Source organism: Salvelinus fontinalis, chromosome 10, assembly GCF_029448725.1.
Source record: "Salvelinus fontinalis isolate EN_2023a chromosome 10, ASM2944872v1, whole genome shotgun sequence".
In the NCBI taxonomy this organism is placed as follows: Eukaryota; Metazoa; Chordata; class Actinopteri; order Salmoniformes; family Salmonidae; genus Salvelinus; species Salvelinus fontinalis.
The window spans coordinates 24884220-24909789 of record NC_074674.1 but is presented as its reverse complement, the minus strand read 5'-3'; the positions used below and the strand labels follow the sequence as shown (position 1 = coordinate 24909789).

Here is a 25570-nt window from a genome sequence, read left to right as displayed (position 1 = left end):
ACACTGGGATGAATACTTTCCAGGAAATCAACCAAGTTCCTATCCTGGGAATAATTCATATTTATACCCGAAAAATTGGAAGTGCCAATTTAAAACCAAGAAATGGTCACTATGCCAGGGCAAGTGAAACTGATATTTGGTCATGAGTGTAACTTTGATCGCCAATGACATTGCTGTGAATTACGAAACACGATGTTCATCAATTCGGAGCGTAATGGTGTTCCTCAATTAATTCAGCGCATTTTCAGCAGTAGGCCGAGGCTACCTCGACACAGAGCGCGCTCAGGACGCACAGAACGCACCACGAGTAGGCTAATGCGTTGTCAAATCATACAAACGTATTAACGGCAGACAAACAGATAGCCAAAGTTGCTAAACTTGCTAGATAACCTCTAACGAATGACAGAATATCTCAGATTTGGCAAAATCGAGTTGATGATTATGCAGATAGCAGATCAGCTCATGAATAACAGGGAGACGAAGAGAGGAAATTGTTTAAATATCAAGCTCTTAACGGGGACCAACTCTTAAAAAATACACTGCTCAAAAAAATAAAGGGAACACTTAAACAACACAATGTAACTCCAAGTCAATCACACTTCTGTGAAATCAAACTGTCCACTTAGGAAGCAACACTGATTGACAATACATTTCACATGCTGTTGTGCAAATGGAATAGACAAAAGGTGGAAATTATAGGCAATTAGCAAGACACCCCCAATAAAGGAGTGGTTCTGCAGGTGGTGACCACAGACCACTTCTCAGTTCCTATGCTTCCTGGCTGATGTTTTGGTCACTTTTGAATGCTGGCGGTGCTCTCACTCTAGTGGTAGCATGAGACGGAGTCTACAACCCACACAAGTGGCTCAGGTAGTGCAGTTCATCCAGGATGGCACATCAATGCGAACTGTGGCAAAAAGGTTTGCTGTGTCTGGCAGCGTAGTGTCCAGAGCATGCAGGCGCTACCAGGAGACAGGCCAGTACATCAGGAGACGTGGAGGAGGCCGTAGGAGGGCAACAACCCAGCAGCAGGACAGGTACCACCGCCTTAGTGCAAGGAGGTGCACTGCCAGAGCCCTGCAAAATGACCTCCAGCAGGCCACAAATGTGCATGTGTCAGCATATGGTCTCACAAGGGGTCTGAGGATCTCATCTCGGTACCTAATGGCAGTCAGGCTACCTCTGGAGAGCACATGGAGGGCTGTGCGGCCCCACAAAAAAATGCCACCCCACACCATGACTGACCCATCGCCAAACCGGTCATGCTGGAGGATGTTGCAGGCAGCAGAACGTTCTCCACGGCGTCTCCAGACTCTGTCACGTCTGTCACATGTGCTCATGTGCTCAGTGTGAACCTGCTTTCATCTGTGAAGAGCACAGGGCGCCAGTGGCGAATTTGCCAATCTTGGTGTTCTCTGGCAAATGCCAAACGCCCTGCACGGTGTTGGGCTGTAAGCACAACCCCCACCTGTGGACGTCGGGCCCTCATACCACCCTCATGGAGTCTGTTTCTGACCGTTTGAGCAGACACATGCACATTTGTGGCCTGCTGGAGGTCATTTTGCAGGGCTCTGGCAGTGCACCTCCTTGCACTAAGGCGGTGGTACCGGTCCTGCTGCTGGGTTGTTGCCCTCCTACGGCCTCCTCCACGTCTCCTGATGTACTGGCCTGTCTCCTGGTAGCGCCTGCATGCTCTGGACACTACGCTGCCAGACACAGCAAACCTTTTTGCCACAGTTCGCATTGATGTGCCATCCTGGATGAACTGCACTACCTGAGCCACTTGTGTGGGTTGTAGACTTCGTCTCATGCTACCACTAGAGTGAGAGCACCGCCAGCATTCAAAAGTGACCAAAACATCAGCCAGGAAGCATAGGAACTGAGAAGTGGTCTGTGGTCACCACCTGCAGAATCACTCCTGTTTTGGGGGGTGTCTTGCTAATTGCCTATAATTTCCACCTTTTGTCTATTCCATTTGCACAACAGCATGTGAAATGTATTGTCAATCAGTGTTGCTTCCTAAGTGGACAGTTTGATTTCACAGAAGTGTGATTGAGTTGGAGTTACATTGTGTTGTTTAAGTGTTCCCTTTATTTTTTTGAGCAGTGTATATATCCATATCGACATTCATACAGTTTGTTGATCACACATTCTCTAACTAAGCTCTCATATGGGCAGCGATACAAGACAGTGCAGAGAAGCAGGGGAAATGTCATAGCGCTATTTTGACCATGCAACCTATGGATTACAGAATAAAGTTTGGAATTTTCATGCGAGACAGGAGTGAGGATTTGGGGTTTCAGTGGAATTGGGACGACAAGGAAATAGCCTAGGCTCTATATAAGGCTACTACTTGCGTCAATAATACAGTTGATTTAGGCTACATTATTGCATGCTCAATGTTTCTGATCAGTGATAGATGACAAAACAAATAAATGAGCTAGCACTTCCACTTGTCCTGCCAGAGATCAATTAACCAAATATACAGACAGATTCAGTGAAACAAAATCACATTGATTATCAGACAAGTCAAAGGCTTTTGGTCAGGAATAGGACAAGGCTGAAGAGAAAGATCTACTTGTATAACATGCTAGCAAAATCAGCTAATACAGTTGAAGTCGGAAGTTTACATACACCTTAGAAAAATACATTTAAACTCAGTTTCACAATTCCTGACATTTAATCCTAGTAAAAATTCCCCGTCTTAGGTCAGTTAGGATCACCACTTTATTTTAAGAATGAAATGTCAGAATAATAGTAGAGAGAATTATTTATTTGAGCTTTTATTTCTTTCATCACATTCGCAGTGGGTCAGAAGTTTACATACACTCAATTAGTATTTGGTAGCATTGCCTTAAAATTGTTTAACTTGGGTCAAACGTTTTGGGTAGCCTTCCACAAGCTTCCCACAATAAGTTGGGTGCATTTTGTCCCATTCCTCCTGACAGATCTGGTGTAACTGAGTCAGGTTTGTAGGCCTCCTTGCTCGCACACACTTTTTCCGTTCTGCCCACAGATTTTCTATAGGATTGAGGTCAGGGCTTCGTGATGGCCACTCCCAATACCTTGACTTGGTTGTCCTTAAGCCATTTTGCCACAACTTTGGAAATATGCTTGGGATCATTGTCCATTTGGAAGACCCATTTGCGACCAAGCTTTAACTTCCTGACTGATGTCTTGAGATGTTGCTTCAATATATCCACATAATGCCATCTATTTTGTGAAGTGAACCAGTCCCTCCTGCAGCAAAGCATCCCCACAGCATGATGCTGCCACTCCTGTGCTTCACGGTTGGGATGGTGTTCTTCGGCTAGCACGCCTCCCCCTTTTTCCTCCAAACATAACGATGGTCATAATGGCCAAACGGTTCTATTTTTGTTTCATCAGACCAGAGGGCATTTCTCTAAAAAGTACAATCTTTGTCCCCATGTGCAGTTGCAAACCGTAGTCTGGCTTTTTCATGGCGGTTTGGAGCAGTGGCTTCTTACTTGCTGAGCGGCCTTTCAGGTCATGTCGATATAGTACTCGTTTTACTGTGGATATAGATACTTTGTACCGGTTACCTCCAGCATCTTCACAAGGTCCTTTGCTGATGTTCTGGGATTGATTTGCACTTTTCGCACCAAAGTACGTTCATCTCTAGGAGACAGAACACGTCTCCTTCCTGAGCGGTATGACGGATGCGTGGTCCCATGGTGTTTATACTTGCGTACTATTGCTTGTACAGATGAACGTGGTACCTTCAGGCGCTTGGAAATTGCTCCCAAGCATGAACCAGACTTGTGGAGGTCTACAATTTTTTTTATTAGGTCTTGGCTTATTTCTTTTGATTTTCCCATGATGTCAAGCAAAGAGGCACTGAGTTTGAAGTTAGGCCTTGAAATACATCCACAGGTACACCTCCATTTGACTAAAATGATGACAATCAGCCTATCAGAAGTTTCTGAAGACATGACATCATTTTCTGGAATTTCCCAAGCTGTTTAAAGGCACAGTCAACTCAGTGTATGTAAACTTCTGACCCACTGGAATTGTGATACAGTGAATTATAAGTGAAATAATCTGTCTGTAAACAATTGTTGGAAAAATTACTTGTGTCATGCACAAAGTAGATGTCCTAACTGACTTGCCAAAACTATAGTTTGTTAACAAGAAATTTGTGGAGTGGTTGAAAAACGAGTTTTAATGACTCCAACCTAAGTGTATGTAAACTTCCGACTTCAAATGTATATGAGCAAACAAGAGTAAAGATGATCATTAGCACTCACCTTAACTTAGCTAACATTTTCCCAGCCTAACTGTTACCAAATATCCAAATGGAGATTCAGTGTTAAACAAAAATTTGACATTGATTGATTTATCTAGACGAGTCCCCTGCGCTTGTCTCAAAGCAGCTCGATCCCAATTAAAACAGTGCTGAAATGATAACCTAGGTGACCACACACACACACACACACGCGACTATTGCTTTAAATTAGTATGACGGTGGGATATGACTTTGGGAGTTTCAGTATTAGCCAGAATTTGATAAATGACTAAAATTGCATTAGCCTACTTAATTCCAATATTTTCATCATTCAGTTGATCCTAACTAAAGAGTTCTGTCTCTGCGCTTTTTCTAGGCACAATGGCTGTTTCCTCTTCTCCTCACTTCGCTTCCGCGTGTTGGCTCTTTAATTTCTGTGATGTTGGACAAGGCCTGGGCTTTAATTTTGGGGTCAGAAGGGGATAGAAGGGAATAGAATTTTCAGTTCAGACGAGAACTCTAAACGGCATTCGGTTTTCATGTGCAGTCAATTGTCCAATCCAGTGTCAATTATGCGTGTACATTGAATATATGGCGAATTTGTGTGGTAAATATATTAGCCTAAAGCTTTTCATGTGACAACCTGTTTGTATAATGTCCCATTTAATTTTTTTCAATCTTCTGCTGCACACGTTGCGTATTTTGTGGAATTGCATCAGTGCGACATTGGGGAGGAAATGTTGTAATTTCCCCAGTGATCGGATGATTCCATTGGTCCATTAAGCTATGGAAGTTCAATCAAGCACAGATAAAGGAATGCTTCCAAGTAGTATTTGAACAGGTATGGATGATAGGTATGACCAAAGAGGAGAACCAGCTTATGGTTGATGAAGTAAAGCAGACAGTATGGTGCTCTGACCTGATCTCCCTGTCTGGCCACCACAGAGCCTGCTTTGACCTGGTGCAGAGTCACCCTGCCCTCCAACAGACCAGGGTCCTGACAGAGAGGGAGAGATTATGGTACAGCAGGATTAAGGTAGGTGTGAGAGCCTGCTTTGACCTGGTGCAGAGTCACCCTGCCCTCCAACAGACCAGGGTCCTGACAGAGAGGGAGAGACTATGGTACAGCAAGATTAAGGTAGGTGTGAGAGACTGCTAGTGATTCAGACATTGACAGAGAGAACGTGAGGTCGCAAGAGGAAGCAAAGTTCCCGGAACAGTCTCACAGTAGTGCTCGCCATAGATGTAGAACCGGATATGGCTGCCGATCCACACATGGACAGAAGAATGACTTGAAAGGTAACGACTGTTTAGTTATTCTATCTCTATGGAGAGCATTACAGTGAGAAATAGAATACGTGGCCGCCGATCCACCCGTCACACTGGAATGACTTAAATTGGAAAGTCTAGTAATTATATTTCCGTGTATTTAACAATATACTATAGATCTATATGGTACTCCCTGTCCGAAACATCTCACCTGCAGCTGGATGATGCCCAGCAGGTCTTTCTTGGCAGCCTGAAAGATGGAGCTGACCTTGCTGGGGTGGACGGTGTCAGAGCGCCCCCCGCTGTCCGTGTAGTGGAACACGGCAGAGGGCGTATGCTGCATGGTCACACTCTTCTTCAGGATGGACTGGAGGAAGGTGAGGGGAGAGAGGGAGGGGGTTCAGACATGAGTGAAGCAGAGGTCTGTCAATGACTGAGTCCCATATGGCACCCTATTCCATATTTAGTGCACTACTTTTGACCAGGGCCCATAGGCAGAGGGAGAAAGGAGGCTCACCTTGTAAATGACAGGGCTGGAGGGGCGCTCGTCTATGGTGACTCTGGCTCGCTCGTACGCCATGTTCAGGTCGATCCCCGTCACCCCTGCTGAGCAGAGAGAGGTATTGATGGGCATAGTGTACGTGTGAAGTCACAAGTGAATGTAGTTGCAGCACAGGGCAGGGGACAAGCCTACCTGTACCGTCAGTGGGCATAGAGATAGAGCGAGTCTTCCTAAAGGCGTTGGAGGGGCTATCTTTCCCGGCGTCTGTGTCCGAGGAGGTTTCTACGAGTGCAGGTGTGGGGACGGGGGCGAAGACCGGGTCCTCCTGAAAGTGGGGTCTGCGTGGGATCCTGCCCGGACTCCCTTCCATCACCCCAGCAACCGCCACCAAGGGGACCGCCTGACGCTCCTGTCAATCAAAGAGGCAAAATATTACATGAACTATTCACACCATATCAACCTCATCACACATTTCACTAATAACACAACAAATGTGTCCTTGGATGCATGTTTGATTGGCTATAAAGAGAATGCAATATGTGGTGGGTGAACAATAGAATGAATACCAGAGAAAATCCAATCTGGATGACAGAATTCCACGGTAGAATAATGTGGCTGTTGGAGAAGATTGGGTCAGGGAGGGTCTGAGTGACATAACTTTTAAACCCTCTTGCCGTTTCTCTTTCATCAGTGTTACTGCCCTTTATGTTATTTATAGAGGCTTGGGATCCATGTTATTCATTTTCACTGAGCTTTATGATTCTGCACGGAGGATAACGTTATGATGCTGGGCGTAATGTGCGTGTATTACCGGGTTGAAGAGCTCTGTGGTTAGGCCCAGGTAGTTATGTAACGCCAGGAAAGTCACTCTCTGGAGTCGCACCATGATTATCTGGAACACAAACAAACACCAAGGTGGATCAAACACCACGACACAACAATGCCTGTGATACAGCCAAAATAAAGACCTCGCCAGAACAATCAGGATGTACTTTCAACTCAGGTGAGGCAGAGTATTCACCCTTGGGTGTGTCCCAAACGGGCCAATAAGGAATAAGGTGGAGTTTGGGATGCAGGCCCTTGCCATTAGGGGGGTCTCATCCAAAGAGTTGTTTGTTTGAAGTGTGTTCGGGAGTGGGCTGAGGTTGGGGCCGTACCTGAATGACGCGCACCAGAGTCTCGGGGTACTTCTCAAACACAGACTGGAAGGCTGAGGCGGGCAGACGCAGGATTGTGGAGCGAGACGCAGCCCGCGCTGACACAGTCTTATAGGGGGCGGGGTAACCCTGAGGAACACAGGAACCAACCAATTACACAGGGAGGGGGAGAGAGAGAGGACAAAAAAGAGGGGAGGAGGTGAATGGAACACTGAAATCAGAAAAACAGAAAGGAGGAGGAGAGAGGAAGGAGTGATGTCTGAAAAGAGAGGGGGAAACATGAACAGATGAATAGAGGTACAGTAGTTAAAAGACAAAAGGCAGAGAGATGGATGGATGGATGACAGGACCGGGGAGGAGGGAGGGAGGGATGGATGGATGACAGGACCGGGGAGGAGGGAGGGAGGGATGGATGGATGACAGGACCGGGGAGGAGGGAGGGAGGGATGGATGGATGACAGGACCGGGGAGGAGGGAGGGAGAGATGGATGGATGACAGGACCGGGGAGGAGGGAGGGAGAGATGGATGGATGACAGGACCGGGGAGGAGGGAGGGAGAGATGGATGGATGACAGGACCGGGGAGGAGGGAGGGAGAGATGGATGGATGACAGGACCGGGGAGGAGGGAGGGAGAGATGGATGGATGACAGGACCGGGGAGGAGGGAGGGAGAGATGGATGGATGACAGGACCGGGGAGGAGGGAGGGAGAGATGGATGGATGACAGGACCGGGGAGGAGGGAGGGAGAGATGGATGGATGACAGGACCGGGGAGGAGGGAGGGAGAGATGGATGGATGACAGGACCGGGGAGGAGGGAGGGAGAGATGGATGGATGACAGGACCGGGGAGGAGGGAGGGAGAGATGGATGGATGACAGGACCGGGGAGGAGGGAGGGAGAGATGGATGGATGACAGGACCGGGGAGGAGGGAGGGAGAGATGGATGGATGACAGGACCGGGGAGGAGGGAGGGAGAGATGGATGGATGACAGGACCGGGGAGGAGGGAGGGAGAGATGGATGGATGACAGGACCGGGGAGGAGGGAGGGAGAGATGGATGGATGACAGGACCGGGGAGGAGGGAGGGAGAGATGGATGGATGACAGGACCGGGGAGGAGGGAGGGAGAGATGGATGGATGACAGGACCGGGGAGGAGGGAGGGAGAGATGGATGGATGACAGGACCGGGGAGGAGGGAGGGAGAGATGGATGGATGGATGACAGGACCGGGGAGGAGGGAGGGAGAGATGGATGGATGGATGACAGGACCGGGGAGGAGGGAGGGAGAGATGGATGGATGACAGGACCGGGGAGGAGGGAGGGAGAGATGGATGGATGACAGGACCGGGGAGGAGGGAGGGAGAGATGGATGGATGACAGGACCGGGGAGGAGGGAGAGATGGATGGATGACAGGACCGGGGAGGAGGGAGAGATGGATGGATGACAGGACCGGGGAGGAGGGAGAGATGGATGGATGACAGGACCGGGGAGGAGGGAGAGATGGATGGATGACAGGACCGGGGAGGAGGGAGAGATGGATGGATGACAGGACCGGGGAGGAGGGAGAGATGGATGGATGACAGGACCGGGGAGGAGGGAGAGATGGATGGATGACAGGACCGGGGAGGAGGGAGAGATGGATGGATGACAGGACCGGGGAGGAGGGAGAGATGGATGGATGACAGGACGGGGGAGGAGGGAGAGATGGATGGATGACAGGACGGGGGAGGAGGGAGAGATGGATGGATGACAGGACGGGGAGGAGGGATAGATGGATGGATGACAGGACGGGGAGGAGGGATAGATGGATGGATGACAGGACGGGGAGGAGGGAGAGATGGATGATGACAGGACGGGGAGGAGGGAGAGATGGATGGATGACAGGACGGGGAGGAGGGAGAGATGGATGGATGACAGGACGGGGAAGAAGGAGAGATGGATGGATGGAGAAGTGGGTCGAGGATAAGCCAGAGGTGGAGGACAGAGGCGGGGTGTGACACGCGTCAGATGGAGGGAAGATATAAGATGCGTCCCAAATGACAGATAATTCCTTGTATGGTGCACCACTTTTGGCCACAGCCTTATCGTCAAAAGTAGTGGACTATAAAGGGAATAGGGTGCCCTATAAGACTCGCAGAAAACTCACGGTGATGATGTCTAGAATACTGAGCAGGCTGTGGACACTGTCCCCCGGGAGCACGTCCTTCACAACCGGCTCTGTGCCATCCTGTACACCACACACACACACACACACACACACACACACACACACACACACACACACACACACACACAGATAACTAACCTTGTGGGGACACACAATTCAGTCTCATTAAAAATCCTATTATCACTGCACCTAACCCAAAAACTTTAACTTTAACCCTAGCTCCTAACCCTAACCCCAATTATAACCCTAACCCTAAATCCTCTATAAATAGCATTTGACCTTTTGGGGACTAACAAAATGTCCCCAGTTGGTCAAATTTTTGTCCAGAAAGATAAGTTCCCCCATGGTGCACAGAATAACTTACAAAAATAAGTCTGATATTGACTTAGCTAGCTCTGAGATCATCTACAGTGGGCTTCATTGGGTATTCCCAGCAGCTATTCTAGCCCAGTCTTACGTTCTCGTGGATGCAGAGTTCCAGACGTCCATCCTGGACAACGTAAATGCTGTCGTCGTCGTCGCCCGGCCGGAACAGCCCCTCCCCCTCCTGCAGCTCCACAAAGACCATGTGACGACACAGCTCCAGGAACAGAGGCTTTTCAAAGTGGCCCAGCACCCTGAGAGCAGAGGGAGACCGCAAAGAGTGACACAGAACACACACACACACAATGCTACTGGTGTTCGCGTGTGTGTGTGTGTGTGTGTGTGTGTGTGTGTGTGTGTGTGTGTGTGTGTGTGTGTGCAACAAGGTTGTGATTACCTGACGTTTTTGAGCATGTAGAGGACCTCTGAGGGCAGGTTGGAGTTCTGAACATCAAACTCAGTCAGGTCCGCCTCCAGCAGGGAGGGAGGGGGTTCCTTGGGCTGCAGAGTAGGGGGCTCCTTACGGATACGCAGGATCCTAGAACACAAACACATTAAATAGCAGAGACTAGTGCACCCTTCCTTATCGGTAGTTTTGAGTAGAGATGGTACCTGCGAGCTATACTCAGGACTTTGGGTCTCTTCCGAGGGCGCAGCTTGGACACCGAGGTAGAAGATGGAGGGGAGGAAAGGGTCTGGACCTGTGAGTGACAGAGAGAGAGACAACGAAGGAAGGAAGGAAGGGGATGAAGGAATGAGTTCCCAAAAGCACAAAATGCTATTTCGCTCTGCCCTCTAGTGGGGAAACATGTAACTGACATTTCTTATAATCAGAAGACACAGTTGCAGCCAAATATATTGGCACCCCTTGCACTTTGTGGTGCTTATTTGTCCTGGAGCAATTATGGTTAAGAGACTGGACTCTGTAATAAAGAGCAAGGATGCATGATAAACAAATGCCAAGTCACTCACCCACCATTGCACATTGCACCAAATGGTAGGTTGGACTTCACTTTATATGCGCAGAAAGATACATTTGTATGTGTTCATCTACAAAGCCCTTTTGGGTAAAAACCCTCTTTACCTCTGTAGTCTGGTCTCCTTCAGCACCAGCAGTTAACATACCTGGTCTGCTAGGTGGTTGCTACTTAAAGTCCCCAGGACATTTACAGTGTGTGGACAGGTGTCTTTTATACAGGTAAAGAGTTAAAACAGGTGAAGTTAATACAGGTAATGAGTGGAGAACAGGAGGGCTTCTTAAAGAAAAACTAACAGGTCTGTGAGAGCCGGAATTCTTACTGGTTGGTAGGTGATCAAATACTTATGTCATGCAATAAAATGCAAATTAATTACTTAAAAATCATACAATGTGATTTTCTGGATTTTTGTTTTTGATTCCGTCTCTCACAGTTGAAGTGTACCTATGATAAAAATTACAGACCTCTACATGCTTTGTAAGTAGGAAAACCTGCAAAATCGGCAGTGTATCAAATAATTGTTCTCCCCACTGTATATATATATATATATATATATATATATATATATATATATATATATATATATATATATATATATATATATATATATATACAGTGCATTCGGAAAGTATTCAGACCCCTTGACTTTTTCCACACTCTGTTACGTTACAGCCTTATTTAAAAATGTATTAAATGTTTTTTTACCCTCAATATACACAAAATACCCCATAATGACAAAGAAAAAAACTGGTTTTTAGAAATGTTAGTAAATTATCACATTTACGTAAGTATTCAGACCCTTGTCTCAGTACTTTGTGGAAGCACCTTTGGCAGCAATTACAGCCTCCAGTCTTCTTGGGTATGACGCTACAAGCTTGGCACACCTGTATTTGGAGAGTTTCTCCCATTTTTCTCTGCAGATCCTCTCAAGCTCCGTCAGGTTGGATGGGGAGCGTCGCTGCACAGCTATTTTCAGGTCTCTCCAGAGATGTTCGATCAGGTTCAAGTCCGGGCTCTGGCTGGGCCACAAGGACATTCAGAGACTTCTCCTGAAGCCACTCCTGCATTGTCTTGGCTGTGTGCTTAGGGTCGTTGTCCTGTTGGAAGGTGAACCTTCGCCCCCAGTCTGAGGTCCTGAGAGCTCTGGAGCAGGTTTTCATCAAGAATCTCTGTACTTTGCTCTGTTAATTTTCCCCTCAATACTGACTAGTCTCCCAGTCCCTGCCGCTAAAAAATATCCCCACAGCATGATGCTGCCACCACCATGCTTGACAATGTTTGGCATTTAGGCCCAAGAGTTACATCTTGGTTCATCAGACCGGGGAATCTTGTTTCACGTGGTCTGAGAGTCTTTAGGTGCCTTTTGGCAAACTCCAAGCGGGCTGTCATGTGCCTTTTACTATGGAATGGCTTCCGTCTGGCCATTCTACCATAAAGGCCTGATTGGTGGAGTGCTGCAGAGATGGTTGGCCTTCTGGAAGGTTCTCCCATCTCCACAAAGGAACTCTGGAGCTCTGTCAGAGTGACCTCCCTGACCAAGGCTGTTCTCCCCTGATTGTTCAATTTGGACTGCTCAGTGTGGCTGGGCGGCCAGCTCTAGGAAGGGTCTTGGTGGTTCCAAACTTCTTCCATTTAAGAATGATGGAGGTCACTGTGTTCTTGGCAATCTTCAATGCTGCAGACATGTTTTGGTACCCTTCCCCAGATCTGTGCCTCGACACAATCCTGTCGTCTCGGAGCTCTACGGACAATTCCTTCAACCTCATGACTTGGTTTTTGCTCTGACATGAGCTGTGGGACCTTATATAGAGATGTGTGTGCCTTTCCAAATCATGTCCAATCAATTTAAATTTTCCACAGGTGGACTCCAATCAAGTTGTAGAAACATCAAGGATGATCAATGTTAACACGATGCATCCAAGCTCAATTTAATTTAGAGTCTCATAGCAAAGGGTCTGAATACTGTAAATAAGGTACTTCTGTTAGTTATTTTTCATAAATTTACCAAAATGTCCTGTTTTCGCTTAGTCATTATGTGTGTGCTAAATGAGTATGCTAAATGATTTGAAACTTGATAATTGCAATGAGTACATTAAAATTGATATGTAATATCCTGAAATTTAATTGGATAGCAATGAGGATTGGCTGAGGGCCCTCCAGCATTATATGAGTGTTGAAACTCCTGGGCCTGTATTCATAAAGTGTTTCAGAAAAGTAGTAATTGCTTATTTAGCATCAGGTCCCAGCTGTCCAATTGCAATTGTATTAATTATAATCTAAAAGGCAAAACTGACCCTAGATCAGCACTCCTACTCTTGAGGCGCTTTATGAATATGGGCCCTGATACGTAATGCATGGCATAGAGCTGAGTGACTTGGTGAAGAATCATTCCATTTCCCCAGGTAAAAGTCGTATTGTCGCGAATTCGGGTGTTAGCCCTGGCTGGAATTCGAACCCGGGGCCAGAGACTGTAAACCAAACATCTTAGCCGTTACGCTCAGAGATCCCTGTGGTCCCTGGTCAAAAGTAGTGGCACTATAAAGGGATTAGGGTGCCATTTGGAACACAGAGCAATAATGACTAACCTTCCTCATAATCTTCCTGCCGTAGAAGAGCACCTTGTCTCTCTTCCTGAAGCGATAGCGGGGAACAGCCTGCTGTCCACCTTCGAATAGACACAACAAAATGCTATCAACAAAGATAACAGCACTTATGCAACAGTGGCTACTGAGCATACAACGAATGAACAATGAATGATGTCCCGTAAAACATAGGACCTCTCTGTTCAGGTCCAATTCATAAGTCCCCTTATTAATTCCTATTATTATGCCGATGTGGTTACACTTTGTCATTTGCCACAAAATGTGTTCAGTTACTTTAATGTCAAAGTTTAATATCAACTGTTTCCTTGCCCCTCATGTTTGTCCCATGAAGTGGGGAGGAAGAGGATGGATGACTCACTGGCCAGCTTGTATCTTCTATAGAGGAAGAGCACCACGATGCCAATTAGAGAAACTGCCACCACAGCCCCGATCAGCACGCCAGTCAACTGGACAACAAAACAAAGTTATACCATAAAGATCCATTCAATTACAGTGTTCTATTCTACAGCTAGTTTGGTGTCAGACACAGACACTGGGAACCACAGAACATTCCAACAACAACAACAAACATGATCACTGAAGTCTGATCAAGAAGTCATGGAGAGAACAAAGGGGGATGTGGGGGGGCTACATCAAAGACCTCCTTCCTCTTTTTGTTTATTCTTGATGTCTAAGGAGGCTTTACTAGACATTGTTGATGTAGGATTTACTTTCAGAAGGCCAGAGACTTTACTATGGTTATTATGTTAGGTTTTTTGCTTTATTAAAACGTTTTGCACGCATGGAAATAGAAGTTTATCTGGGGTGTATTCACTAGTGCATGCACACCGTAGCAAACAGTACCAAAAATGTTTCACAAACGAAAAACGTTTTTGCAATGTAAACAACTTTCTATTGGACAAGTTCAGGTATGTCCCTCCCCATTTCGTTCCGTTAGCGTCTTAGTGAATACACCCGGGTGTACTCACTAGGAAGCATCAGAACCGAACGGAGGTAAACAGAAGCTAACGGAGCGAAACGGGGAGGGACCAAACTGAATTTGTCTAACAAAAAATGTATGCTGTTGCGAAAAGTTTTGCTGCGGTGAAAACGTTTTGCTACGGTGTGCAACAATAAATACACCCTAGCTAAGTACACATTAATGTTCATATGGCTTAGTGGATCTCTGTACCATGGTAGTCTGCATCCTCTCCTCAACAAACTGCTGGACACGTGCCCTGATATCCTCTCTGCTAGGCACCTTTCCTGCTAAGTACTGTGGAGAAACAGGCAAACAAAGTCATAAAGGAAATAATTGATGTAGAGTGCAGACAAATGCAAAGATTCATAGATCCAGTAACCCCACACAGACACACACGAATCAATATTGTGATAGGAGTGTTTGAAAATAAATGGTGTAATAGAACATGCATTTGCTGGACTTAAGATACCGTTTTCAGTCCAGACATGTCATCGTTGAGATTGTGACTCAATGCACTGGTCCAACTGCACTGGTCATCAGTATCCTCTTCGCCGCCCATTCCTACACACACACACACACACACACACACACACACACACACACACACACACACACACACACACACACACACACACACACACACACACACACACACACACACACACACACACACACACACACACACACACACACACACACACACACACACACACACACACACACACACACACACACACACACACACACACACGGGGTGAGAAAAGCAGGGATGGAGAAAGATGCTAAAGTAGCTCGCACATTCTAGCTATAGATTATCTGGTGTACAATGTGATACAGTGCCGCAAACAAGTATTTACCCCTTTCTGAGCCTATATTTTTACATATTTTGGACACTGAATGTTATCAGATCTTCAACCAAAACCTAATATTAGATAAAGGGAACAAACACTGCATTCCACAGAAAGTACTTTATACCAACGGTGGTAGTGTGATGCTTTGGAGATGCTTTGCTGCCTCAGGACCTGGACGACTTGCCATCATTGAAGGAACAATGAATTCTGCCTTGTATCAGATAATTCTTATTTTTTAAATAATATTTAAATCCACATCCTCATTCCAGGGTTTATCTTTATTTCTACATTGTAGAATAACATTGAAGACAACATGTACAGTCGTGGCCAAAAGTTTTGAGAATGACACAAATATACATTTTCACAAAGTCTGCTGCCTCAGTTTGTATGATGGCAATTTGTATATACTCCAGGATGTTATGAAGAGTGATCAGTTGCAAAGTCCCTCTTTGCCATGCAAATGAACTGAATCCCCAAAAAACATTTCCACTGCATTTCAGCCCTGCCACAAAAGGAACAGCTGACAGTGATTCTCTCGTTAACACAGGTGTGAGTGTTGACGAGGACAGGGCTGGAGATCACTCTGTCATGCTGATTGAGTTCGAATTACAGACTGGAAGCTTCAAAAGGAGGGTGGTGCTTGGAATCATTGTTCTTCCTCGGTCATCCATGGTTACCTGCAAGGAAACACGCAACGTCATCATTGCTTTGCACAAAAAGGGCTTCACAGGCAAGGATATTGCTGCCAGTAAGATTGCACCTAAATCAACCATTTATCGGATCATCAAGAACTTCAAGGAGAGCGGTTCAATTGTTGTGAAGGCTTCAGGGCGCCCAAGAAAGTCCAGCAAGCGCCAGGACCGTCTCCTAAAGTTGATTCAGCTGCGGGATCGGGGCACCACCTGTACAGAGCTTGCTCAGGAATGGCAGCAGGCAGCTGTGAGTGCATCTGCACGCACAGTGAGGCGAAGACTTTTGGAGGATGGCCTGGTGTCAAGAAGGGCAGCAAAGAAGCCACTTCTCTCCAGGAAAAACATCAGGGACAGACTGATATTCTGCAAAAGGTACAGGGATTGGACTGCTGAGGACTGGGGTAAAGTCATTTTCTCGGATGAATCTCCTTTTCGATTGTTTGGGGCATCCGGAAAAAAGCTTGTCCGGAGAAGACAAGGTGAGCGCTACCATCAGTCCTGTGTCATGCCAACAGTAAAGCATCCTGAGACCATTCAAGTGTGGGGTTGCCCAGCCAAGGGAGTGGGCTCACTCACAATTTTGCCTAAGAACACAGCCATGAATAAAGAATGGTACCAACACATCCTCCGAGAGCAATCTCTCTCAACCATCCAGGTGACGAACAATGCCTTTTCCAGCATGATGGAACACCTTGCCATAAGGCAAAAGTGATTACTAAGTGGCTCGGGGAACAATACATCAATATTTTGGGTCCATGGCCAGGAAACTCCCCAGACCTTAATCCCATTGAGAACTTGTGATCAATCCTCAAGAGGCGGGTGGACAAACAAAAACCCACAAATTCTGACAAACTCCAAGCATTGATTATGTAAGAATGGGCTGCCATCAGTCAGGATGTGGCCCAGAAGTTAATTGACAGCATGTCAGGGCAGATTGCAGAAGTCTTGAAAAAAGGGTCAACACTGCAAATATTGACTCTTTGCATCAACTTCATGTAATTGTCAATAAAAGCCTTTGACACTTATGAAATGCCTGTAATTATACTTCAGTATTCCTTAGTAACATCTGACAAAAATATCTCAAGACACTGAAGCAGCAGACTTTGTGAAAATGTATATTTGTGTCATTCTCAAAACTTTTAGCCACGACTGTACACGACTGTGTCCTTTAGTAATGGTTCTTTGCAGAAATTCAACCATGAAGGCCTGATTCACGCAGTCTCCTCTGAACAGTTGATGTTGAGATGTGTCCGTTACTTGAAGTCTGAAATATTTATTTGGGCTCCAATCTGAGGTGCAGTTAACTCTAATGAACTTATCCTCTGCAGCAGAGGTAACGCTGGGCCGTCCTTCCCTGTGGCAGTCCTCATGAGAGACAGTTCTTGATTTTTGCAACTGAAGAAACTTTCAAAGTTCTTGAAATGTTCTGGAATGACTGACCTTCATGTCTTAAATTAATGACGGACTATCGTTTCTCTTTGCTGATTTGAGCTGTTCTTGCCATAATACGGACTTGGTATTTAACCAAATAGGGATATCTTCTGTATACCACCCCTACCTTGTCGTCACAACACAACAGATGGGCTCAAATGCATTAAGGTAAGATAGTTGAGACAATGCCAAGAGTGTGCAGAGCTGTCATCAAGGCAAAGGGTGGCTACTTTGAAGAATCTCAAATATAAAATATTTTGATTTGTTTAACACTTTTTTGGCTACAACATGGTGTTATTTCATCGCTTTGATGCCTTCACTGTTATTACAATATATATAATAGGAAAAATAAAGAAAAACCCTGGAATGAGTAGGTGTGTCCAAACTTTTGACTGGTACTGTACAAACAACTTACAGACTCACACAAACAACTACAGTGCCTTCAGAAATTATTCACACACACCTTGACTTTCTCCACATTTTGTTGTGTTACAGCAATTAAAATGGATTCAATTCAGATTTTTTTGTCACTGTGCTACATACAATAGCCCATAATGACAAAGTGGAATATTTTTCTTAGTACAAATTAATAAAAAATTCAAAGCTGAAATGTCTCGAGTCAATAAGGATTCAACCTCTTTGTTATGGCGAGCCTAAATAAGTTGAGGATTAAAAATGTGCTTAACAAGTCACATAGTAAGTTGCATGGACTCATTCTGTGTGCAATATGACTACCTCATCGCTGTACCCCACACACATCTGTAAGGTCTGGCAGTCGAGCACTGAATTTCAAACACAGATTCAACCACAAAGACCATGGAGGTTTTACAGTGCATGGCAAAGAAGAGCACCTATTTGTAGATGGGTAGAAAAACAAATAAAATTGACACTGAATATCCCTTTGAGCATGGTGAAGTTATTCATCACACTTTGGATGGTGTATCAATACACCCAGTCACTACAAAGATACAGGTGTCCTTCCTAACTTAGTTGCGAGAGAGGAAGGAAACTTGCTCAGGGATCTCAACACAAGGCCAATGACGACTTTAAAACAGTTACAAAGTTTAGTGGCTGTGAAAGGACAAAACTGAGGATGGATCAACATTGTCTGGAGACGCCATGGAGAACGTTCTGCTGCCTGCAACATCCTCCAGCATGACCGGTTTGGCGGTGGGTCAGTCATGGTGTGGGGTGGCATTTCTTTGGGGGGCCGCACAGCCCTCCATGTGCTCGCCAGAGGTAGCCTGACTGCCATTAGGTACCGAGATGAGATCCTCAGAAACCTTGTGAGACCATATGCTGGTGCGGTTGGCCCTGGGTTCTTCTAATGCAAGACAATGCTAGACCTCATGTGGCTGGAGTGTGTCAGCAGTTCCTGCAAGAGGAAGGCATTGATGCTATGGACTGGCCCGCCCGTTCCCCAAACCTGAATCCAATTGGGCACATCTGGGACAACATGTCTCGCTCCATCCACCAACGCCACGTTGCACCACAGACTGTCCAGGAGTTGGCGGATGCTTTAGTCCAGGTCTGGGAGGAGATCCCCATCCGCCACCTCATCAGGAGCATGCCCAGGCATTGTAGGGAGGTCATACAGGCACGTGGAGACCACACACACTACTAAGCCTAATTTTGACTTGTTTTAAGGACATTACATCAAAAGTTGGATCAGCCTGTAGTGTGGTTTTCCACTTTAATTTTGAATGTGACTCCAAATCCAGACCTCCATGGGTTGATAAATTTGATTTCCATTGATAATCTTTGTGTGATTTTGTAGTCAGCACATTCAACTATGTAAAGAAAAAAGTATTTAATAAGAATGTTTCATTCATTCAGATCTAGGATGTGTTCTTTTAGTGTTCCCTTTATTTTTTGAGCAGTGTATTTCAAATGGAAATTGTGATATGTAACTTAAGTTGACTGTATTTGCATGTGGTCAGTCAAAAATGTCTTTTTAATTGTGTCATGGAAATAGCCATATTTCCTGTTACCAAGACATTTCTATTGCTTTAGTTTTCCATCTGGACCAATTTATGCGTATTCTTTTTTTAAATTATAAATAAATAAATAAATAACCCCAATTTCGTGGTATCCAATTGTTAGTAGTTACTGTCTTGTCTCATCGCTACAACTCCGGTACGAGCTCTGGAGAGACGAAGGTCAAGAGCCATGCGTCCTCCGAAACACAACCCAACCAAGCCGCACTGCTTCTTAACACAGCGCGCATCCAACCCGGAAGCCAGCCGCACCAATGTGTCGGAGGAATCACCGTACACCTAGCAACCTGGTCAGCGTGCATGGCCCGCCACAGGAGTCGCTAGTGCGCAATTAGACAAGGATATCCCTACCGGCCAAACCCTCCCTAACCCGGACGGTCGCGGCCGGCTGCAACAGAGCCTGGGCTCGAACCTAGAGTCTCTGGTGGCACAGCTAGCCACTGCTGCATATGAGATGCCCCACCCGGGAGGCCCTTTATATGTGTATTCTGACAAGCTATCCAATGACTGTTCCATAAGGTTGTGTTTTTAGGGAGGTACTGGTTCTTGTAGAATACGTTTCATTTTCTTTCATGTTGTTTTAGTGTTCCTTAACTAGGAAGTTGTTAATGTTCTTAGCTTTATCCTTTGAAAATAGACACGTAAAAAGATTCTAAATGAGCATCTTCAATATGTACGAATTGTTCCTTTTTAGTGCATTTAACTACACGTCGCAAGTAAAAGCCTTTGGTAGCGAGTTGATACAATTCCAAGTCTGGAAGGTTAAAACAACCCTCAGACTTAGGAAGATGCAAAACTTTTTTTGTATTCAATTAACAAGGCAAGTCAGTTAAGAACACATTCTTATTAACAATGATGGCCTACCCCGGCCAAACCTGGGCGACGCTGGGCCAATTGTGCACCGCACTATGGGACTCCCAATCATGGTTGGATGTGATACAGCCTGGAATCGAACCAGGGACTGTAGTGACGCCTCTTGCACTGAAATGCAGTGACTTAGACCACTGCGCCACTCGGGAGCCGTCTTATTTATCGTATTAATTTTATTTGCCCATATAAAGTCTTATGACCATGTATACTTTTTATAAAGAATGACTTGTGGGGAAATTTCTGTACACCAAAATTAAATACAAAAACTTTGGGATCCATGCCATTCTAACGAGGTTTATGGGAAGATTATTCTATTTAATTAGATCCGCTTTCATATTTTTGAGTAATGGAATAAAGATATCCTTATATATTTATTGTTTGTTGCAACTTAAGCATCCTAAGTACTAAATATTTATTGTGGTCCACTTAAAAGATTGCTGTAGATCGTGAGATATTCTTTTTGTTTGTTGATGATGAGCAGTTGATTGGATTACCAATCTTCAAGAATAAATTTGAGATATCCAAACTGGTGGAGAGAGTGCTGGGTAAAGTAAAGGCTGTGATAATCACAAGGCAGGCTTGTTTTATGTACTTCTGAGGATCAGTGTGTGCTGCATCTCACCTGATTCGAGAAGTTTTCCGTGTCTCTTCGGAACAGGGCGCACTTCAAGGTGGTAATATCTGGCATCTCGTGGGAAATCGATGTTGCACAGATTAAACATATTCTCAGAGTGATTGATGCACGTCGGTTGAATTGAGTGGTTAATGGAGCGAAAGTGAAATGTCGGGTCTGTTCTTTTGTTTTTTTAAAGCGGAGCCCCTCCCTACCCAGGTGAATTTGGGATATGTGAATTATAATGTATTGTAGAAGTGAGAAAGTGAAGTGTTGCAATTGTGGTGGGAACCATGAAGCGACATCTTTGGAGTGCCTGACGAGGGTGAAGGAGGATGAGGTGGCTAGCTAGAGTCAGGATTAATCAGAGCATCTCATATGCAGCAGCAGCAGCAGTGAGAAATGTTTAGCGATTGAGTGGTCCTGAATAGTCCACGGTGGTCGGTAGGCATTCTCTACGGGCGGGCTCTCACCAGCAGGACCCAGAGATGTTGCATGTGAAGGTGGAATTTGTGTTTTTTTATGGCAATGGTGGTCAATGGCACAGCTAAGGTGGAGAAGAGGTCCAGAGGGATGGATGTTATTGTGGATGTGGCAGAGCAGTTCCTGAGACTAAAGGATTTTTGGGGAAAGGATTTACGAGGTACTGGCATGAGCAGAGGTGTAAAGTACTTAAGTAAAAATACCTTAAGTGTTTGAGGGGTATCTGTACTTTACTTTTTTATCTTTGACAACTTTTACTTTCCTTTCTTTCCATTCCTAAAGAAAATAATGTACTCTAGACACCATACATTTTCCCTGACACCCAAAAGAACTCGTTACAATTTGAATGCTTAGCAGGACAGGAAAATGGTCCAGTTCACGTACTTAAAGAAAACATCCCTGTCATCTCCTAGCCCTTGAGGGTCGTATTGTTCGTGACCGGTGGAAAAAGTAATACCCAATTGTTGTGTAAAAGTAAAGATACCTTAATAGAAAATGACTCGAGTAAAAGTCATCCAGTAAAATACTAAATTACTTCAGTAAAAGTAAAAAAGTATTTTGTTTTAAATATACTTAAGTATCAAACGTATTTTTTAAAATCCTGATATTAAGCAAACCAGACGCAACCATTCTTGTTTTTAAAATGTACGGATAACCAGGGGCACAGTCCCACTCAAACATTTAAAAACGAAGCATTTGTGTTTAGTGAGTCTGCCAGATCAGAGGCAGTAGAGGCTAGAGCCTCTAGTAACGTTCGAGGTAAGTTAAAACTTCTGGCAGCAGGCTGAACGTTTGACGTCCCAGTCACTATCCATGCAACTTCAAGCGAGACGCTAGCTAGTTAGCTTACTTGCGTTTGACTTAGCTAGTTCTCTACAATAAACATTACGATTATTACGTGCACGCTGGTGTGTACAAGAAGACATGCATAGACTGTTCATGTACTAGCTTACGTTACCTGGCTAACGTTACTAGTAAAGCAGAAAAGCTGGTAGGGAACAGTCACAATCAATCGAAGCCACACAAAGTCTAATCACATTAAGATAAAGCCCATGAAATGTTGGGGCTGGAAACTTACTTTATAACTTTCTTGACTCGCTATGTCTCACTTTCTCGTCCAACATAGCTAGCCATATGATACAGTTGAAAAATATAAAAAAATGTTGCTATTCCTCCTGGCTGCCCAATCCCACCCATTTACATCACTAGTCAATCCCTGCTGTTGCCGTAAAAACAACACAGTGTCATTCATTCCAATAGGCTATCGTTATACGCACTCATCCTATCAGAGTCGTGCTTATGTTCTCAGTTAGCTATGTACTTCCTGTTTACACGAGCACGGTCAGAGAGGCAGCGAGAGGTTTTACGCCACCCAAAATAAGCCGTATTCTTCTTCGATGAGGTTTAACGTCTGTTGGCATCCAATAAATGTTGCATTACCGCCACCTACTAGACTGGAGTACAACTCCCTTATACTTTGCTTGAAAATACCCTACCATCTAACACAACACTCACAATTGTTTTTAAATAACATCTTATAAAAAATAACACCTTACTCCACTATTTAAATGTATTTTGTCCTACCTCAGACCAACAACCTGAAAGGATGGGACACCACCACTTAACACACCCTGTAACTCGTCTGATGTCAAGTCTCGCACACCCAAATACCTCTCTGCAGCTGCCACCACAACCCCAATTTTCTGCAACGTACGTTCCATCCCTGCAGGTCAGTTGATAACCATTGTTATAAATGCTAAAAATCAAATCTTACTGAAACATATATCACTTGTTGGCCTTGACCCATCTTCCTCTACTTTCTTCACTGCCTCAGCATACGACAGCTTCTGCACTACTCTAACCCTGGAAACCTCAACGTGCCTCTCTCGCATGGGACATTTCTGATCCCCAGCACCATGGGCACCCCTACAATTAACACATACCACTACTTTCCCCAATGCTACACATTCCTTTCCAAAATAAGCCAACCAAGTGAGGAATTTTTGTATGGAGGTCAATGAGAATATGGAGGACCAAACCTGCCATAATTAGATTTAAATCAATAAATGCACACATAAATAGATAAATAAATAAATGCACATAAAATAAATACATGTGTAGCACATATAGATATGTATCAATATGATGGCACTTTTTGGGGGGGAAATAGGAGATACAATCTATTATATGCTGCTGTGTTGCAAGCGCAACATAAAAATAACAAATGCAACATTGTCCTTGCTTGATGTAAAGACAGGTGAACAGTAAGCCATTGACTGCCTGCCTTCACCAGGTGGCTGTGTTACAAGTGGGTTCCTTTTGACAATAAGGCACCAGACTACAGCCATATAGTTTTGAACCTAGAAGACAGCCAAGGAGTCAACCCGGGATGGGCGAGAGGAATGTCTAGTTGGCCGGAAAATATAACGTTAGTGAGTATCAAGCTAGCCAGCTTGGCTACAACTAATATAGTCAAGGTGGTTAGCTAGCTGCGTTTTACAGACAAACTCTCAGTTTTACACTTAGCTAGCTAGATAAGGAACTAAACTGCAATTATCATAAACCATTATTATCTAGCTAGATATGGTAGCTAAATATCTGTTAGCAGGATCATTTACTAGATCATTTATTAAGCAATATGGTGGATACTTAACTAATAGGGTTGTCATTTAGTTAGCTAGCTAGCTACATTGGCTAATTATTGACATAATCTTTCTTTGAAGCAGTTTGGCTGCAAAATTAGGTCTCAAAAATCACAGGTATCTAAGTTAGCAGCTAGCTTTACTACAGTCAAATAAGGAGAAGCATGTTGTTATGATGGAATAAGTAATCTATGTGAAGCTAGCCACAATACGGATTAGCCACAATAGTAGAATTTGTCTGTGTCAGTAAGTCATGATATTTCTCTCTCTCTCTCTCTCTCCTCTCTCATCAAGGCAAAGAGTGGCTACTTTGAAGAATCTCAAATATAAAATATATTTTGATTTGTTTAACCCTTCTTTGGTTACTACATAATTCCATGTGTTATTTCATAGTTTTGATGTCTTCATTATTATTCTACGATGTAGAAAATAGTACAAATAAAGAAAAACCCTTGAATGAGTAGGTGTGTCCAAACTTTTGACTGGTACTGTATATCAGATACACCACACAGGTGTGCCAACTAAAATATATCCCAGACAAGATTGAAGAATGGGACAAGTAGACAAAGTGAATATAAGTCAGTGATTGTGTCTGTTGCTGTTTGTATGAATTTGAGTGGTTACATACAATACATGTTGACAGAATGGCTGTGGTACCACTGAAGGCCACAGTCTTCAGTCAGGCAGCTTGAAGATGTGTCCCCATCCAGGCCCATGTCACATCATCCAGTGGCCTGACAGGGAGATGACAAATGCATTATGTACCTGTCACGCTCGTCGAAAAGGAATGGACCAAGGCGCAGCGTGCGTAGAGTTCCACATCTTTTAATAAACAGAAACTCACCAAACAAAACCACAAACGAAACATGACGCTACTGGTGTGCACACAGGCAACTATCTGTAGACAAGATCCCACAAACACAATGGGGAAAATGGCTACCTAAATATGATCCCCAATCAGAGACAACGATAAACAGCTGTCTGATTGGAAACCACACCAGGCCAACATAAACCATTAATCCCCTAGATGACCCACCCTAGTCACTATCACGCCCCAACCAACAGAGAATTAACAGCTCTCTGTGGTCAGGGCGTGACAACAGTCTATGACTTGGGTGACTGGAGTCTTTGACAATTTCTTGTGGCCTTCCTCTGACACCACCTTGTATATAGGTCCTGGATGTTAGGAAGCTTGGCCCCAGTGACTTTGTGAATGTTGACCTGTTTAAAGGTCTTTCTCACATCGGCTATGTAGAGCGTGATCACACAGTCATCCAGAACAGCTGGTGCTCTCATGTATGCTTCAGTGTTGCTTGCCTCAAAGCGAGCATAAAAGGCATTTAGCTCGTCTGGTGGGCTCGTGTCACTGGGCAGCTCGCTGCTGTGTTTCCCTTTGTAGTCCATAGTAGTTTTCAAGCCCTGCCACATCTTACGAGCATCAGAGCTTGTGTAGTAGGATTCATTCTTAGTCCTGTATTGACACTTTGTCTGTTTGATGGTTCATCTGAGGGCATAGTGTGATGTCTTATAAGCTTCCGGATTAGTGTCCCGTTCCTTGAAAGCGGAAGCTCTAGCCTTTAGCTTGGTGCAGATGTTGCCTGTAATCCGTGGCTTCTGGTTGGGAAATGTACGAACAGTCGCTGTGGGGACGACGGGGTCGATGCACTTATTGATGAAGCTGGTGACTGAGGTGGTATGCTCCTCAATGCCATTGGATGAATCCCGGAACATATTCCAGTCTGTG

General features: G+C 44.8%; 1 protein-coding gene across 1 annotated transcript in view; it reads right to left on the bottom strand.

The window, feature by feature from the left end:
• The window catches only part of LOC129863860 (patatin-like phospholipase domain-containing protein 7), a 43213-nt gene extending 20767 nt beyond the window's left edge, over positions 1-22446 (bottom strand). Inside the window, exons 1-15 of the mRNA XM_055936199.1 lie at positions 22263-22446; positions 14717-14808; positions 14458-14541; positions 13645-13732; positions 13269-13348; positions 10319-10407; positions 10104-10244; positions 9801-9960; positions 9323-9403; positions 7175-7303; positions 6829-6909; positions 6210-6426; positions 6033-6118; positions 5727-5882; positions 5166-5243 (exon numbers count right to left, since the gene is read on the bottom strand). Of these exons, the coding sequence (XP_055792174.1) occupies positions 5166-5243; positions 5727-5882; positions 6033-6118; positions 6210-6426; positions 6829-6909; positions 7175-7303; positions 9323-9403; positions 9801-9960; positions 10104-10244; positions 10319-10407; positions 13269-13348; positions 13645-13732; positions 14458-14541; positions 14717-14806 (1560 nt within the window). The 5' untranslated portion in view covers positions 14807-14808; positions 22263-22446. The remainder of the gene's footprint in view (positions 1-5165; positions 5244-5726; positions 5883-6032; positions 6119-6209; positions 6427-6828; positions 6910-7174; positions 7304-9322; positions 9404-9800; positions 9961-10103; positions 10245-10318; positions 10408-13268; positions 13349-13644; positions 13733-14457; positions 14542-14716; positions 14809-22262) is intronic.
• Between the last annotated feature and the right edge of the window lie 3124 nt (positions 22447-25570).